The 18994-nt window shown below is 44.1% G+C and overlaps 1 protein-coding gene across 4 annotated transcripts in view; it reads right to left on the bottom strand.

Annotated features, from left to right (window-relative positions):
- ptpro (protein tyrosine phosphatase receptor type O) overlaps window positions 1–18994 on the bottom strand; it is a 41225-nt gene that overhangs the window by 7627 nt on the left and 14604 nt on the right. For 2 of the 4 annotated variants that reach the window (XM_084346049.1, XM_084346052.1), the window contains 12 exons: window positions 18408–18569; window positions 17888–18084; window positions 16942–17062; window positions 16588–16781; window positions 16344–16455; window positions 14887–15050; window positions 13503–13623; window positions 12663–12796; window positions 11889–12027; window positions 7669–7789; window positions 6094–6162; window positions 4000–4083 (listed from right to left, as the gene is read on the bottom strand). In XM_084346049.1, the coding sequence (XP_084202175.1) occupies window positions 4000–4083; window positions 6094–6162; window positions 7669–7789; window positions 11889–12027; window positions 12663–12796; window positions 13503–13623; window positions 14887–15050; window positions 16344–16455; window positions 16588–16781; window positions 16942–17062; window positions 17888–18084; window positions 18408–18569 (1618 nt within the window). The remainder of the gene's footprint in view (window positions 1–3999; window positions 4084–6093; window positions 6163–7668; window positions 7790–11888; window positions 12028–12662; window positions 12797–13502; window positions 13624–14886; window positions 15051–16343; window positions 16456–16587; window positions 16782–16941; window positions 17063–17887; window positions 18085–18407; window positions 18570–18994) is intronic. The other 2 variants (XM_084346050.1, XM_084346051.1) reach the window with 1 other exon arrangement.

Genomic DNA, 18994 nt, shown 5'->3' with positions numbered 1-18994 from the left:
TATAAAATACAAACATGTGAAGTTCCTCATGATGATCACTGACAACCATCCTACATTACACATTACATGATACTCTATTACTTCACTGTTCACACCCTACACATCTGCAGACGTCAGGGTTTGACCGACTGGCCTTTATTTATGGTGTTATAACACTCGGTGTTATAATACTTTCCATTTTAACAGCTTATCTGTACAATCATAGGACACTGAATGGGAAACTATCAGCTCTGATGTGGTTTAATAACATGTATGTCAGAGGAGTCTACAGGTGCCAATATCAAAATCCAATCACACAAATCAATCATCGATTTCCATCCGTGTGCGTTATGTGACAAAATTAAACATGTGTACTTTATATTTAATTGTAAATTATCAGTTTAACTTTTTAAAATCTGAATTGAAGATTTTCTTCATGTTAATTTGAATTTATGTCCCAATGCTCTGGTGAAATTACACATTTTTCATGATCAACTGCATTAATGTATCAATCTCACTAAATAATCATTGATCTTTCATTTGAATTAAAAACAGGACTTAAGTCTTCAGAAGAGGATTAACGAGGGTTAAAGCCAGCGGAGAAATAACAGAAAGGTTTTGAGTTCTGAATTTTATTTCACAATTCTTTTTAATTCAGACTTTTGTCTCAGAATACTGAGTTTAAAATCAGGACAAGATTTCAGTTTCATTGATAACAAAGTGTTCGACATCGTCTGCCAACTGTAAAATGAAACTGAGTCTATTTCATATTAATAATCATCACTGTGTTATTTTCCCATCAGTCCCTGCAGGAAGTTAAAAGTCTCTATATTCTGCACATCTTTGTGTTGATTGGTCAGAACTGAAGGTGGTGCAGGTGTCATGGGGATTGCAACTTTCTGAGGGCAGGCCGATGCAGATTCAATCTTAATTTTGAGAGTTAGTTTAAAAATTGCAAACAAATTTAATCTTTAGTTTTGTCAAACATTATGAACAGATGGAAAGTGAAATCGCAGACTTCAATAAAGGCCGTCGATCGGTCAAACCCCAGAAAACAGCTTCAGAAAAGCTACTGTATCACATCAGATAACGACATCATGCTCAGTGATTTGTTGAAATCATCTCAAACAAACCTGTTTTAGCAGACTCCTCCACATCAGACATGCAGCCTTTTCATATTTTCTGTAATCTATCCTTCAGACTTCATGCTTCTGTATTCTGTGTTCACTCTCCGACTGTGTTACAGCTTCTCAAATCCCAAAACGTCCTCTCAGCTCAGAGCTGAGGGCATATTTCTAGATCTGGAGGCTCTGTAACACAGTCAGGAAGTGAAGCTTGAACCAGCGACATGCAGTGTAACGTCTACATCTAACAGGACATACAGGAGACAGCTACGCTGAAAGCAGCACTACATACTGAGCATCTACTTCTGAAGAGAAGATCCACACAGAGAGGAAGACAGACGGCATGCAAACACCAAACATGGAGCAAAGCCGCAGTTAGCACCAACAGTTAGCACCAACAGTTAGCATCATGCTACATCCAACACGTTAGTAGGAACACACTCAGTGTGACTTTAAGAGTTCAACCACAGACACAGCATTGCAAGACAAAGTTCAACATGTCAGAAAAATCATCTGCTGACTTCCTGTTTCCCCGCGAGTCAAACTGGACTTTAAGCAGATTTTCTTTCAAAATGCAACTTTCAAGTGCGAAAGTATAAGTCTGGTGGTATTTTATGTTTTCTGTGTCAACAAATCCCATGTGCAGACTCACAACGACGACCTGTGAGAGGAACATATACTAAATATACTAAGATACCAGTTAAACATTAATCTGATCAGAAATGTAAAATAAGAACAACCAGGGGCCTAAAATGGAGCCCTGAGGAACAGCAGAGGTAACGTCAGGAGTTAGTTTCATGATAAGTGACAAATTAAATGACAAGTACAGTGAGTATTGGAGCCTGATTCCTTTGTCTTCTTCCTCTGTGACACAGCTCCATAGTTGTCGGTTACACTTCATTTGAAACGTAGTAACGTCGGATACGAAGGAATCGACTCGGCTCCTCTAAATCTGGCGTTCCACACGGCTCATTGTCAGGGCCCTTGTTGTTATTTACTGAAATACACTATACATGGCTTATAAACTGGCATCTAACATTATGTTTACAAACAACATGAGTATCTTTTATTATTAATGTTATTAAAGTTTCACTGAGAATTAAAGGTACCAATAAAGGTGTAGATGTATCTAGATCACGTGTATATATTATTCATCCTATCTGAGTTGCATGTAATGAGTTTCATAACAGACTATCATCTGCAAACAAAATAACAGATACCAGTTTACAAACATCAATCTAAGTAAACGTAAAATGAGAACAATAAAGGACCTAAAATGAAGCCCTGTGGATCACCAGATTTAAAGTTCAGATGACAGGAACGACATACAGTTATCTTTTATATTTTAGTACTTTTTTCTTTAGTATCTTGTATATTTTATTCGTACTTACTCTTGTCATTTCTATCTAAATTGTGTTTAATCTACAGTGGGATTTCTTTCTATTCTAGAAGGAGCAACTGTAACGTCTTCCCAACATCACAAGACCGATGTCGACCTATCAGAGCACATCACGCACGGCAGACGCAGCGAGACGAAACGAAGACGTAAAAGACGTAAAAGACGTAAACAGACAGAGAGGGAGGCTGGAATGGGGAGAAAAGGCGTGTTAGTGTCTCGTATCTGCAGAGAGTTTCTTATTTTCTCTCTTTGTTGCTGCTCGGGACGCTTTACCAACCCAACATGTGGCTATTTGACGTCCTGGGAATGAGACTCAACAATCAACTATCTTTGTGGTGCGTTCAGGAACAGCTGGGACAAATCCTACTGACTCTACCTTTAACTTTAATAGTCTTTGAATTATATTAATATGACGTGAGCTTCAGTTAGCTTTGACCACAAATGTCCTTCAGAGGGAGACTTTTTACTGTGATACTCTGAGTACATGTCAGAGCCTGTACTCGATTACTCTTACTGGAGTAAAGAAGCTGAATCAGCACTTCTACTTTTACCAGAGTCTGTTTTTACACAAGTATCTGAACTTCTCCTGGAGGAAACACTGTGTGGACTTTTGAAGACTCATCTCAAACATGAAGTTAAAGCAGCAGCATATTGTGATCAATCATATCAAGACTGTCCTCTGAAGATAATCTACAGCATAAGTCATTTCAGCAAATACAAAATAACGTGATTATGTTCAAGTGTTCAAGACTCTAGCACATCAGACGCAAAGGAGGAAGTCAGGTGAAGTTGTTGTAGAGCCACAGAAGAAGAAGTTCAGGGTAAATAGATGGCTAAATAAAACCTTGTCCACTTCCTGTCCCTCCCAACAGTCATCAGTCATTTATTTTCAGTATGACCGCCATCACTCCTGACCACAACCACAAAGTTACTTTAAGCAGATGCTCTTGGTCTGAGTTACCAAGTCTTTTTTTGAGTTAAGTTCTTCAATCTATCAAAACGTTCCCACCTCTGATAAAAAAAACAACCACTCCCTAAAGTTTGATGTAAGAGGAACCTGAGGAGGTCATGTCAGTGTCGTCGTACGTCCGTCTCAGAACTGAGAACAAATTGTTGATTTTGGTATTTTCATGTGAAAATATTTGGTCCAAACTCGATGTTCTCAGTCTGATCATTGTTACGTCAGAGAAAATATAATAAAAATCTGTATGAAGACAAAATGTATTGTAATGCAGAGAAGAATATAAAAGGAGAAAGTAAGAGGACCCAGAGTCGAGCCTTGAGGTCCACCACATCTGTACATGAATCGTCAGTTTTGGTCTCTTCATGGGTTTGTTGACAACAGGAAAACACAGATCATCACCAGACCTATCCTTTAGCTCCGGCGGCTCGCTCTGCACTGAGTAAAACAATGTCTCTGATCAATACTGTGGGCTGTGGCTCTGCTAGGACATGCCCCTGAAGTGCAGTGTTTTTGGCCAGCAAGTGCTTACTTACCAAGGATTAATATAAAAAGCCAAAAGATAGTCAGTCCAAAGGCAGGATGGCAGTAGGGTAAGGAAGGCAAAGAGGCTTCTTCGCCTGAAGGGGGTTCAAATAAAAAATCAAATAAAAACACACACAAGAAAAAATAAAGAAAAACAGACACCAGGGGGCGATAGGTTGGGACAGAACATGGCGCTCCATTAGTAAAGAGGCACAGAGCGTCGAGAGCTTCACATTAGTGCTGAACACAGAGTTAATGCATCATGCAGCCCTTCAGAAAGTGTCCCGTTGTCTCTCTGCAGGACAACAGGAGTCTGTTCGCTGCCGGACGTCAATGGCCGCTCTGTCTCATTTAACAACCTCCAGCCTGAGTCTGTGACATCACGGCGTCCTCCCGGCCCGGCCCACAATGCAACACTCAGCCCGGACCCTCATCATGTATAAACAGTCCACATTTTGTCACTGGATGGTGACGTTAAACCATGTGACAGCCACCTTAATGAACCTGATGAGCTCTGTAACATCTGGGTTGCTCGGGTTCACCACTGATGCAGATACATTCAGATACTTTTGCACATTTATCTTTCATCGATTCACTTTGCTAACAAGATGTTGGATTCATGTTCATGTGTATTTTCAGACTAATTTAAATCACTGGAAAATTAACACTTAAAATATTATCAACAAGATCTGACGGCCCGTCTGCAGCAACACTGAGGACCCTGAAGTGTGGCGGACCTCCTGCTGAAGACCAGAGTCTACGTACAGACGAGGAGATATCACATACGTACTGCTCACATGGAGCCATGTTGATGTAGAATGACAGACTGATGAACAGAGACGTATTTATTTATTATTTATTTGTTTTACTGCCAAAACCACTTCCTTCCATTTACTTCATTGTTAGTTTACTGTTGTACTCCTCTCCCTTCTACTGTTATCATCATTATTATTGTCGTATTAGGGGTCTCACTGGTCTCCTTAAACACTTTATATGTTGTATTTTTCACTATGATTTAAAACCGGGCCCGGTGTGCGGCTCTGACCCGGGAACCCACCGGTTGTTACTGGAACATTTTGGAGCACAGAACTCTCACTGTCCTCCGAGAGGTGATTCAGCTGTGATTCACTTTCCATCAGCGTCACACTGCCGACGTGAACCAGATTATATCATCTGCTGCACTGACAAAGTATGAAGCAGCCTCGCGTTGGACTTTTAATGCCTGAAATATTCACACTTGGTCCACAGAACCGTGTTTCATACAGAACCTTCTACACGTTAATCTGCATCAGTGGCGACATCGTCTCTTCTCACCACACACACACTGCTGCGACCGGCGAGGTGCCGACATGCACAGTCAAAGCGCAACACGACTCCAGCGCCACATTAAGACGACACTCTGATGGACGTGCTTTTAGTGATGGGACGTCAAATACAACAGCAGATGGAAGCCGAGGTTCTGCCTTAACTGACCGTCTTTCAGCTGTTATATTAATCACTCTTCTCCAAATCTGAGTGTTTGTCGTCAATCACACGTGTAACTCTGAGTCTGACCCGTCAGCCACCATGTGGAGACTTTTTGGCCTCTTCCTTTAAAGAAACGTCTGATTTTAAAGAGTCAACGGCTGAATTGTCATTTCTTGTTTGTGGAATTTAACTTTACTCCAACAGCAACATTTTGTCCCTTTAATCTGAGATTAAGGGAAATCCTGAGCTTTCATCATCAACAAACAGCCCATTTTAGCTGGTCCAAACAAAGCAGGCAGGGGGCTGAGCTCATCATCATCATCGTCGTCGTCGTCGCCGCCTCACGCTGCTTACAGCAACACAGACGAGCTCAAATCTGTAGCTACATGTTCAAATCCCTAATCTGCCTCCTCAATCCCCCGCCAGGCCGCTAATCTCACTCTGATTGGGTCTTTCAAGGGTGTTTGCAGCGGCAGGCTTCGACATCCAAACTGAGGAATTGTGATTACTAATCTTCAAATCCTCTCAGATCTCAGGACTGTGAGGTGTTTCTATCGTTTCAGCTTCTCAGCTTCAACACTGCTTTACAAACACTTGACTGATCTGCAGGAGGTGAATCAAACAGAGGAGGATCCTACCAGTTATAGGGAAGCTTCCCGTCCCTCTCAAACGAAGCAAAGTTGACGAAAGTCTCGGCGCCGCACTCTCTGAAAGAGAAAACACCAACAGAGAAACAGCGGTGAGAACAGCTCCCAGCAGTTTGAGGAAGTCGGAGATATTTGATGACTGCTCAGAAAATAAAGGGAAGTGAGCTGAAGAGTAAAAATAACTGAAACTCAAACTGAAGACACGAATGACACGACGTGAGAAACGTTACTGACTCGTGCTGAAAATAACTCAAGTTAAGACTTCAGAGAAGATTTCATATAAAACAAACTGATCAGGTCCACGTGTTCATAATGTGATTACAACACTAATGTTGCAACACGTCAACACATTAACACCTGATCTGGTGAAATGTGGTTGTTGTTGTTGTTGTTGTTGTTGTTGTTGTTGTTGATGATGTAATGATGATGTTCATGGTCTTGTTCTCTGAAGCTGTCAAATAAACAAATAAATAAATGATAAAGTTAGAAGAAATGAATTAAAAGTTATGGAGGTAAACACACAATGAAGTCAGACTTTCTAACGTTGGGATGTTTGTTCATTTTCATTGTTTCAGGACAAAAACAATCACAACTATCTGAAACTTTAAACATCTGAGCTGCGATCTAAACGACTGCATCTGAAGGCAGAAACACGTGAAGACCTGAAATCAAACTGGCCAGCGTGTCTCAATAACACGTAGTTATCAGCGAGGTCGTCATGGATACAGCTTCGTCAATAAAGCTACAAATCTGACTGATGACCTCAAAAACTGTCTGAAAGGGACAAATGTGTCAAATGTTATATAAATATTTATATAAATATTTATATAAATATTTATATAAATATCTATATAATGTATATTTACATTGAATCTAAAAACCAAAACATTCTGACCGGGAACACTTTATTTAAAAACACTGAGTTCGTTTCATGATGTTGTTACAAACAGACGGAAAAGATTTCGTCTAACTTTCCACAGTTTTGACCTAAAAGCTAAAAAATGTTTGAAAAACGATCTCGTGATTTTTAATCCAAAAGTAAAAACCTCGACCTCGTCGCCTCTTCACTGTCTGGACCGCTCCGCCTGTTGAACTGAACTCAGAGCTGTGAGACGTTCCCTCGGGTCTGCTGGGTCCGCTGGGTTTACAGGAAGTTGTTTATGTTCCTGAGCACTGAGTCCAACAATACATGACCAGAACTCTTCAGCTAGCCGAGTCAGCACAGGACACGCGAGCCCAGTTTGAGTCGGTCCATTCTGATGGTCGGTTCAGGAAGAAGCCGTTAACACCCGTCAGAGGTGTTTGTGTACCTGCTGGAGGTGTTTGTGTACCTGCTGGAGGTGTGTTGCTGGAGGTGTTGGTGGAGGTGTGTTGGTGGAGGTGTGTTGATGGAGGTGTGTTGGTGGAGGTGTGTTGATGGAGGTGTGTTGGTGGAGGTGTGTTGGTGGAGGTGTGTTGGTGGAGGTGTGTTGCTGGAGGTGTGTTGGTGGAGGTGTGTTGCTGGAGGTGTGTTGCTGGAGGTGTGTTGCTGGAGGTGTGTTGGTGGAGGTGATGTGAGTTCGGTACCTGGTCATCTGCAGGTGCTTCTTGCGGAGAACCAGCAGAAACAGAACCAGCAGGCTGATGAGGAGGATGCTGAGGACGGCCAGAGCCGAGATCGCTGCTATGCTCGGGTTCATCTCTTTAACTGCGCACACACACACACACACACACACACACACACACACACACACACACACAGTATCACTAAAGGTGTTCAGCTTCAGGACTTCCTGCAAAGATATTTCACATTAAAAGCCTTTCAGCTGCTCCCTGTCTAAGGAAGCTTTTATTGTGAAACACCTGCAGGAAGTGTTGAACTTTAAGGAGAATGAATGAATAAATTAACGATTCATATTCAGGTATTTTTAATTGGTGTAACGACTTTAAACAGGTAAACAAAGAACTTCATTATCATCCACTTTTCAATTACGGTGCAATCTAAAGTCAGTACATCTGAAACTATGCAGACGGTCTGTTCAACGGTCTGTCCCTGAACGCATCACAGCTGCTCTGCCCACCATCACACATCAATCAGTCCAATAAACAACATGATCAGACACACAACTATCACAACTAACACAACTCTAACACAACTCACAACTCTAACACAACTCTACACAACGCTACACAACTGACACAACTAACACAACTAACACAACTCTAACACAACTCTACACAACGCTACACAACTGACACAACTAACACAACTCTACACAACTAACACAACTCTAACACAACTCTACACAACTAACACAACTCTAACACAACTCTACACAACTAACACAACTCTAACACAACTCACAACTCTAACACAACTCTACACAACGCTACACAACTGACACAACTAACACAACTCTACACAACTAACACAACTCTAACACAACTCTACACAACGCTACACAACTGACACAACTAACACAACTCTACACAACTAACACAACTCTAACACAACTCTAACACAACTAACAACTCTAACACAACTAACAACTCTAACACAACTAACACAACTGACACAACTAACACAACTCTAACACAACTAACAACTCTAACACAACTAACACAACTCTACACAACTCCAACACAACACCAACACAACTCTAACACAACTCTACACAACTCCAACACAACACCAACACAACTCTAACACAACTAACACAACTCTACACAACTCTAACACAACTAACACAACTCTACACAACTCCAACACAACACCAACACAACTCTAACACAACTAACACAACTCTAACACAACTCCAACACAACACCAACACAACTCTAACACAACTAACACAACTCTAACACAACTCTACACAACTCTAACACAACTAACACAACTCTACACAACTCTAACACAACTAACACAACTCTAACACAACTAACACAACTCCAACACAACACCAACACAACTCTAACACAACTAACACAACTCTACACAACTCCAACACAACACCAACACAACTCTAACACAACTAACACAACTCTAACACAACTAACAACTCTAACACAACTAACACAACTCTACACAACTCTAACACAACTAACACAACTAACACAACTCTAACACAACTAACACAACTCTACACAACTAACACAACTCTAACACAACTAACACAACTCTACACAACTAACACAACTCTAACACAACTCTACACAACTCTAACACAACTAACACAACTCCAACACAACACCAACACAACTCTAACACAACTCTACACAACTCTAACACAACTAACACAACTCTACACAACTCTAACACAACTAACAACTCTAACACAACTAACACAACTCTACACAACTCTAACACAACTAACACAACTAACACAACTCTAACACAACTAACACAACTAACACAACTCCAAAACAACACCAACACAACTCTAACACAACTAACACAACTCCAACACAACACCAACACAACTCTAACACAACTAACACAACTCTAACACAACTCTAACACAACTCACAACTCTAACACAACTAACACAACTCTAACACAACTAACACAACTCTAACACAACTAACACAACTAACACAACTCTAACACAACTAATACAACTCTACACAACTCCAACACAACACCAACACAACTCTAACACAACTAACACAACTCTAACACAACTCTAACACAACTAACAACTCTAACACAACTAACACAACTCTACACAACTCTAACACAACTAACACAACTAACACAACTCTAACACAACTAACACAACTCTAACACAACTCTAACACAACTAACACAACTCTAACACAACTAATACAACTAACACAACTCTACACAACTAACACAACTCTAACACAACTAACACAACTAACACAACTCTACACAACTCACAACTCTAACACAACTCTACACAACGCTACACAACTGACACAACTAACACAACTAACACAACTCTAACACAACTCTAACACAACTCTACACAACGCTACACAACTGACACAACTAACACAACTCTACACAACTAACACAACTCTAACACAACTCTACACAACTAACACAACTCTAACACAACTCTACACAACTAACACAACTCTAACACAACTCACAACTCTAACACAACTCTACACAACGCTACACAACTGACACAACTAACACAACTCTACACAACTAACACAACTCTAACACAACTCTACACAACGCTACACAACTGACACAACTAACACAACTCTACACAACTAACACAACTCTAACACAACTCTAACACAACTAACAACTCTAACACAACTAACAACTCTAACACAACTAACACAACTGACACAACTAACACAACTCTAACACAACTAACAACTCTAACACAACTAACACAACTCTACACAACTCCAACACAACACCAACACAACTCTAACACAACTCTACACAACTCCAACACAACACCAACACAACTCTAACACAACTAACACAACTCTACACAACTCTAACACAACTAACACAACTCTACACAACTCCAACACAACACCAACACAACTCTAACACAACTAACACAACTCTAACACAACTCCAACACAACACCAACACAACTCTAACACAACTAACACAACTCTAACACAACTCTACACAACTCTAACACAACTAACACAACTCTACACAACTCTAACACAACTAACACAACTCTAACACAACTAACACAACTCCAACACAACACCAACACAACTCTAACACAACTAACACAACTCTACACAACTCCAACACAACACCAACACAACTCTAACACAACTAACACAACTCTAACACAACTAACAACTCTAACACAACTAACACAACTCTACACAACTCTAACACAACTAACACAACTAACACAACTCTAACACAACTAACACAACTCTACACAACTAACACAACTCTAACACAACTAACACAACTCTACACAACTAACACAACTCTAACACAACTCTACACAACTCTAACACAACTAACACAACTCCAACACAACACCAACACAACTCTAACACAACTCTACACAACTCTAACACAACTAACACAACTCTACACAACTCTAACACAACTAACAACTCTAACACAACTAACACAACTCTACACAACTCTAACACAACTAACACAACTAACACAACTCTAACACAACTAACACAACTAACACAACTCCAAAACAACACCAACACAACTCTAACACAACTAACACAACTCCAACACAACACCAACACAACTCTAGCACAACTAACACAACTCTAACACAACTCTAACACAACTCACAACTCTAACACAACTAACACAACTCTAACACAACTAACACAACTCTAACACAACTAACACAACTAACACAACTCTAACACAACTAATACAACTCTACACAACTCCAACACAACACCAACACAACTCTAACACAACTAACACAACTCTAACACAACTCTAACACAACTAACAACTCTAACACAACTAACACAACTCTACACAACTCTAACACAACTAACACAACTAACACAACTCTAACACAACTAACACAACTCTAACACAACTCTAACACAACTAACACAACTCTAACACAACTAATACAACTAACACAACTCTACACAACTAACACAACTCTAACACAACTAACACAACTCTAACACAACTAACACAACTCTACACAACTCCAACACAACACCAACACAACTAACACAACTCCAACACAACTAACACACAACTGATGACGTCATCATGTCCACTGCCATGACCCGGTTTAGCTCAGGCTCGTTACACTGCAGGCTGCCGTGTCGGCGGGTCGGACAGCGCCACCTACCGACGGTGCTGATGGTGATGTGCGCGGGCCTGCTGGGCGTGCTGTAGCTGAAGCTGGTGACGGTGCAGTTGTAGGTGGAGGACGGCATCAAACCGGACACCGTCAGCACGTGGGAGGTGGCCGTCTGAGGCTCGCGGGCCTGAAAGAGACGACAGGAAGCTTTAATATCCAGACAGGTGCTGACGGCTCACGTCGCCTCGGTAACCACAGGTGCTGGAGAACCTGGAGAACAGGTGAACCACTTCACCTGTTCACCTGGAGAACAGGTGAACCACTTCACCTGTTCTCCAGGTGAAGTGGTTCACCTGGAGAACAGGTGAACATCTGTCTGTGCTCAGTCTGAATTAAAGATAAACCTGCAGGTGATCTGAAGCTGAAGTCTGCAGACCAACAGAAACACATTAAAAGTGTAACAGGAGGATTTACAGTTCAACACTTCCTCTTTCTAAACACGACTCTAAGATTTAAAACTGTACTGACCGACCCGAGGTCTGAGCACCATGAGGTCTGAGCACCATGAGGTCTGAGCACCATGAGGTCTGAGGACCACGGGTCAACGGCTCCAGGACCTGGACGGGCTCGCTGTCTCTGAACATCTTTACTGTGAACAACTAATCAAACTCCTCAAGACAGAAAACCTTTTTTCTTTGTTTCTCTTCTCCATTTGAAGCCGTGACACACTGTGAGCGTCCTGATCAGGTCTGAGGACGGACAGCGAGGACGGCGAGGAGACGCTCACTGAGCTCTTCTCTCTCACCTGGTGGCTTCTCTTACCTTCAGCTCCTTGCTGGCCTTGTTGGGTTTACAGAGGACCTGGTAGTAGTCCACCACTCCCTCCTCGGTCCACAGCAGCGTCACAGACGAGTGCGTAGCGTTGATGGCGTACAGAGACCTCGGGGGAGCCGGCTCTGCAAAAACACAAAAACCAGAAGCCTGGATCTGAGTTAATCTGGAGGTGAAGCTGCAGGTGGAGCAGGTGGAGCAGGTGGAGCGGCTCGGAGCGGCTCGGAGCAGCAGACAGTGGCAGCAAACACCGAGACTAAAATACTTTATAGTTCTCCCTCAGAAGAGGAAGTGGAAGAAATGAGGTTTCATATTCACTTTCAGGGTGGAAACAGTCCCTCTGCAGCTGAGAGCTGCGGAGTGAAGACAGACACCTGCAGGTCCGGTTCACCTGAGAGGACCAGCGTCAGTGTGTCATGTGTTTGTGAAGATGTCTGGTCCACTGAGCGTCCATCAAGTCTCAGTCGGACTTTTAGAGCAGCTGAGCTGATCAGACGGTACAAACACTTTAAACTGAGGCTGCAGCATCGTGACCACACCAGGTGACCCGGTCTCTCCTGAGAGAGGCGGAGCAGATCCAGACCTCCAGGAGGAATAAACACCTGGAGGCTCATCAGACGTTCACTGGCGGAGCAGAGCTCAGAGATTACTTTGTAACTTGGGATTAAAAAGGTGATTGATCTTCACTCCTGCTGATCAGCTGGAGACACTTCCTGTCTCGTGTTGTCGACCGTCAGTGTCAGCCATGTTTTAATCACAGCAGCTGCAACACGTCCAGCCTCAGTGTGTGTGTGTGTGTGTGCTTGTGTGTGTGTGTGTGTGTGTGCTGACCCAGTTTGATGATGTTCGGCATGGAGGTGTTCCTGCTGCGCTCCGTGCACGCCGTCACCGTCAGGTTGTAGATGTCTCCTGGAGGCAGAGGGAGGCTCGCCCGCATCACGTTACGAGTCACCTGACACACACACACACACACACACACACACACACACACACACACACACACACACACAGATATCACCTTTTTTATTCCACACATTCTGGAGCCTACATTACCCACAATACAGCTGGAGCCACTGAGTGACATCACAGTGGTACTCATCACCTGTAAACACACTTGAAAGTGTAAAACTGGTGGAGTCGCCCTTTAAACGTCCGTCTGTTTTAAAATGTATTCTCTAACTTTGCTGATTGTTTCTGTGTAACTGATGTTATTGATCGATCAGCTGATTAATCAGGACAACACGAGTAAAGTAGCTGTGACGTGTCAGCGTCTGTCAGCTGTACAGACGAGAGGACCAATCACAGAGGACGTTACTGAACTACATTTAATTCAACCTGTATTTTAAATCCACACGTTCTTATTGTCTTCATTACTTTAATCTGGTCTCGATGTCTCCTCGTGTCCTCGTCTCCGTCACGTCCCGTACTAATGCTGCAGTTATTCCTCACACTCATATTCATGTCCACACAATCAGGACAGCAGGTTTTTCTTTTGTCTTTATTTTAGAAACTCTTCAGATTAAAAGTCCGACTGAAACTTCGTCTCTTCTGAAAGACAAACTGATTCCCTCCAGATGTTTCTGAGACAACAGTGGGACAGACATGAAGCCTCGGACCGCAGCCATCACTGGTCAGATCAATATTATTAATCATTGTCGTTAGGATCATTATTGTGTCTGAGTGTTGTTGTATAGAAGAGAATGGTACATTATTAAACAGGGGCAGCACTGCAGCCCGTCACACCCTCAGACTGTTCACTGTGTGAGTCTGCTGGAGACGAGTCGGAGACGACGCGGCAGAGACAGCGGGTCGTTTCTCTGCTGCTAATTGGACCATCGAGCGGACCCAGAAGACAGAATCAATCGCAGCTCGACCGACGCTGAAATAACAAGCTGCTGCTGCTGCAGGTGAAGCAGACGCACCGCAGGAACCTTCACAGGACTGAAGGTCGTCCTGAAACTAACCTGTCGTCTGTTTGTCCTCTAATGAAGGAAGAGTTAACAGAAGAGGAGCAGAACAACGACAACGCTGTCACTCTGAGGATCTTATCATCCAACACAAAGGTCTCTGAAGCAACGCTCTCTGTGATGGTGCCAACAACCTGAACCCGTCACTGCAGCTGAGGAGATCTGGACCATCCTAAACTGTTGGTGCCGTGTTGTTGGAGTGTGAACTTGAGAACGAGCCTCCTGATGAACGAGTCAGACACACTTACGTCGATGGAGTAGCTCCTCTCCGGTCCTTTCTTGCCGACGGCCATCACCTGCCAGTGCAGCATCCTGGAGTGGGACAGGTCGATGAAGAGCTCGCCGTACGTCCAGCGAACGTACAGGACGCCGTGGGAGTAATCCACCGAGGAGATGTGAGGAGCTTCAGGAGCTGAGAGCAGGACGATTTAACATGGTCAGATCTTCATTCATTTTTAGAAGAAACAGTGCGTTTGTTTTACTTTATCTGAAGCTCACCAGGGTGATTCAGCAGGTCGGTGCTACGGTGAGCTACATCATTACTTTAGCTGCTGGCTAACGCTGGAGCAGCTGGCCTTAAAGGTGCAGTATGTAAGAACAGAGGCAGCATGTCACCAGAGTGACTGCTAACTGCTAAGTGTTAGCTAGTGGATGTATTGGCTGACTCTACCTGGACTGGGAGGAGTGTTGGGGTTGTTTACTGTTGGTCTGTCACCTCTTGAGGTACAAACAGGCTAGGGGCTAGCTGGTTAGCATGCTAACTTCAATAGATATCCCTGCAGCACATAAACATCTTTGAGAAATCAAAACTGTTATTTCTTCTCATTCTGCAGAGAATTTTAGTTTCAAGTAAAATTTGTACGTACTGCACCTTTAAATAACGTCTTGATATCTTTTATATCATGAAGGTAAACAGGAGGAAGCTCACAGTCAGGTGTACAGTCAGGAGTACGGTCAGGTGTACGGTCAGGAGTACAGTCAGGTGTACGGTCAGGAGTACGGTCAGGTGTACGGTCAGGTGTACGGTCAGGAGTACAGTCAGGTGTACGGTCAGGAGTACAGTCAGGTGTACGGTCAGGTGTACGGTCAGGTGTACGGTCAGGAGTACAGTCAGGTGTACGGTCAGGTGTACGGTCAGGTGTACGGTCAGGTGTACAGTCAGGAGTACGGTCAGGAGTACAGTCAGGTGTACGGTCAGGAGTACGGTCAGGTGTACAGTCAGGAGTACGGTCAGGTGTACGGTCAGGAGTACAGTCAGGTGTACGGTCAGGTGTACGGTCAGGTGTACAGTCAGGTGTACAGTCAGGTGTACAGTCAGGAGTACGGTCAGGTGTACAGTCAGGAGTACAGTCAGGAGTACGGTCAGGTGTACGGTCAGGAGTACGGTCAGGAGTACAGTCAGGTGTACGGTCAGGTGTACGGTCAGGAGTACAGTCAGGAGTACGGTCAGGAGTACGGTCAGGTGTATGGTCAGGAGTACGGTCAGGAGTACAGTCAGGTGTACGGTCAGATGTACGGTCAGGAGTACAGTCAGGAGTACGGTCAGGTGTACGGTCAGATGTACGGTCAGGAGTACAGTCCGGAGTACAGTCAGGAGTACAGTCAGGTGTACGGTCAGGTGTACGGTCAGGAGTACAGTCAGGAGTACGGTCAGGTGTACGGTCAGATGTACGGTCAGGTGTTCAGTCAGGTGTGTGAGTGTTACCTGTGACAAAGCTGACGGTGGAGCTGTCGCAGCAGCTGAGTGGCGGGTCGCCCCACGTCACCATGGAAACACGGAAGTTATAATACCAGGCCGGCAGCAGGTCCGTCACTCTCTGAGAGGAACCACACAGACGTCTGTTAAAGGAGCAGTTCACCCAAACATCCACTCATCTTCTCCTCACAGCATCAAGAGTGAGTGTGTGTGTGTGTGTGTGTGTGTGTGTGTGTGTGTGTGTGTGTGTTACCACTGAGGCGATGACGGAGGCGGTGGCGGCGATCTCGTAGTAGGTGGTCCACTCAGAGGCCAGAGTGACGGGGTTGAAGAAGAACGTCTGCAGGACGTACTTCCTGAAGGCCACGTGATACGGACGCTGCCAGCTGAGGATCACTGCTGTCGGACTGAGAGGGTAAACAGCCAGCTCACGCACACCTGTGGGCTCTGAGACACACAGACACACACACACACACACACACAGACACACACACACAGACACACACTTCAGCATTACAGAGGAACCTGGAGGCCTTTCACTGCCATCACACAGCTGATGGTTTGCAGCTGATGATGTCACTGATGATGTCACAGATGTGTTGCTCACCGATGTCGATGATGACGGGTTCTGACGGAGGACTCATCAGAGGTCCGTTAGTGTGATAGACCACCACTCTGTACTGAGCCCCGGGGGTCAGGTTAGTGATGATGTCACTCGTCGAGTTTTCCTACAGAAACATTAAAAAACTTTATTAAACCAGCTGCTGCCGGCGGGCCGCTGAGCAAGGCACCACACCCCTGAAGGTTCCCCATGCTGGAGCGAGTGTCGGGGTCATGTGCACAAGAGCAAAGTTGAGTTATTTCATGTATGAAGTCGTAATTTTTAGAAAATAAAATCTAGAATTAAAAATGAAGAAGAGTCAGAACGCTGAGTCCGTTTCACCTTCACAGAACATTCACAGACAGAAACACAGACTGTGACAGAGTCACAGCTGTGGTTTAAAATAAAGTTTTAATTTTACAGACAAGCATAAAAAATGTTTCCTGACTTCAGAGTGACGTCAGAGAACAGAGTGAAGAAGTTTAACTGCTGAAGTGTATCTGGACTTTAATCTCCTCGGGTCAGAACCAGCAGAACTGAAACCTGTCTGTGAATGACGAGTGAGAAACGCTCGTCGGGTCACTTCAGTCTGTTTCTCACCACGCTCGTGTTTTCACACCTCCAACTGGAACATAAGACGAGTCCGTTCACACCTGAGGCGTGACGCGGCTCCTGCTTCCTGGAAACGTCTCGTTTCTTTTTTAAATAATCTTTTCTGTGCACAGCAAACACACAACACGCCTCCTCCATCGAGACGTCTGAACTCCTTGCTTCATTCTATCTCCACTTTTAGTTCGAAGGGTTATAAACACTCATTCAATGCTGCAGATCATCAAATCAGAATCCCTGAAATCACCTGATAATTCATCCATTGACCCGCCCCTTCAGACTGACCAGGTAAACTTCATGTCACCATTCATTGTGTGGCGGTTGTGTAGTAAGTGTTGGTCACCTCGCTGCAGTACGTGTTCTCCATCCTCTGGCTCAGGCTCGGTCGGAGGCAGGTGGTAGACACCACCGACACCAGGCTGCCGTTGTGGTTCTCGGAGGACAGAGCCCAGGAGATGGCGGCGGTGCTGGAGTCCAGCAGCCTGATGCTGACGGCCTGCGGACGCTCCCGGAGCTCCTCCAGCAGCTCGCCTCCCGGACCTGGAACCAGTCAGGAGGTTTAGTAAGACTGTGTGTGGCTGTTTCTCAGCTCAGCGTCAGTGTGAACAAGGAATAAAGACTTTCATGAGGCTCTGCTCCCGTCGCTCTCAGCCGGGGGAATAAACTTCCTCTACCAGGCGCCTGAACGTTGCCTCAGTGATTGTTTTCAGTGATATTTGTTTATTTGTTTATTTGTTTATATGTTTATTTGTTTATATGTTTCTGGTTTTACTTGAGGTGGTTCAGGAGGCTTTAACCTTGCACAGACAGTTTGATGTGTGTAATGTCTCGGTGAAGCTCGATGAGCAGTCTCTTGTACGTACTGAGGTAGAAGGTGAAGCCGGTGTCGGCCGAGCTCTCTCGGGCCTCACAGTCTCCAGACGAGCTGAGCGTGGTGACCTGGACTCGGTACGTTCCCGGCTCCATTAACTCGGTGAAGAACTCGTGAGTGTTTTCGTCCACAGTGGCTGTTTCTGTAGAGTTACCTGAAAAACAGACGACCGCAGGTGAGTAGCCGGAGTGGACGGAGATGATCAGATACGTCACGTCCCTCCAGTGGACCTCACAGAACCTGGTGCTGTAAAACTGTGTACAGTTGATCTCATGATGTTTGTCAGTTTGTTGTGTTAAAGTCAAACCTCATGTAGTTTTGTGTTGAAGCGCTCAGTGAACTACATCGTCTCATCAGCACCAGAACCAACACCAGCATGGAGCCAACTGGGCTCAGAAAACAAGATGAACATCACAATAACTCTGCTCATATTGACAACTGCAGTTCTGGTTCTGGTTCAGTTCTGTGAGCTGCTGATCTACAGGAGCAGCTCTACAGTGTCGGCTGTGTGTCTCTATGATGACGTCACAGTCTGAGGACAGACTGACAAACATCATCTGTGAGACTCAAACAGGATCA

Source organism: Pagrus pagrus (genome assembly GCF_965226575.1).
Source record: "Pagrus pagrus genome assembly, chromosome: 23".
Lineage (NCBI taxonomy): Eukaryota > Metazoa > Chordata > Actinopteri > Spariformes > Sparidae > Pagrus > Pagrus pagrus.
This window is presented reverse-complemented; position numbering and strand designations above follow the sequence as displayed.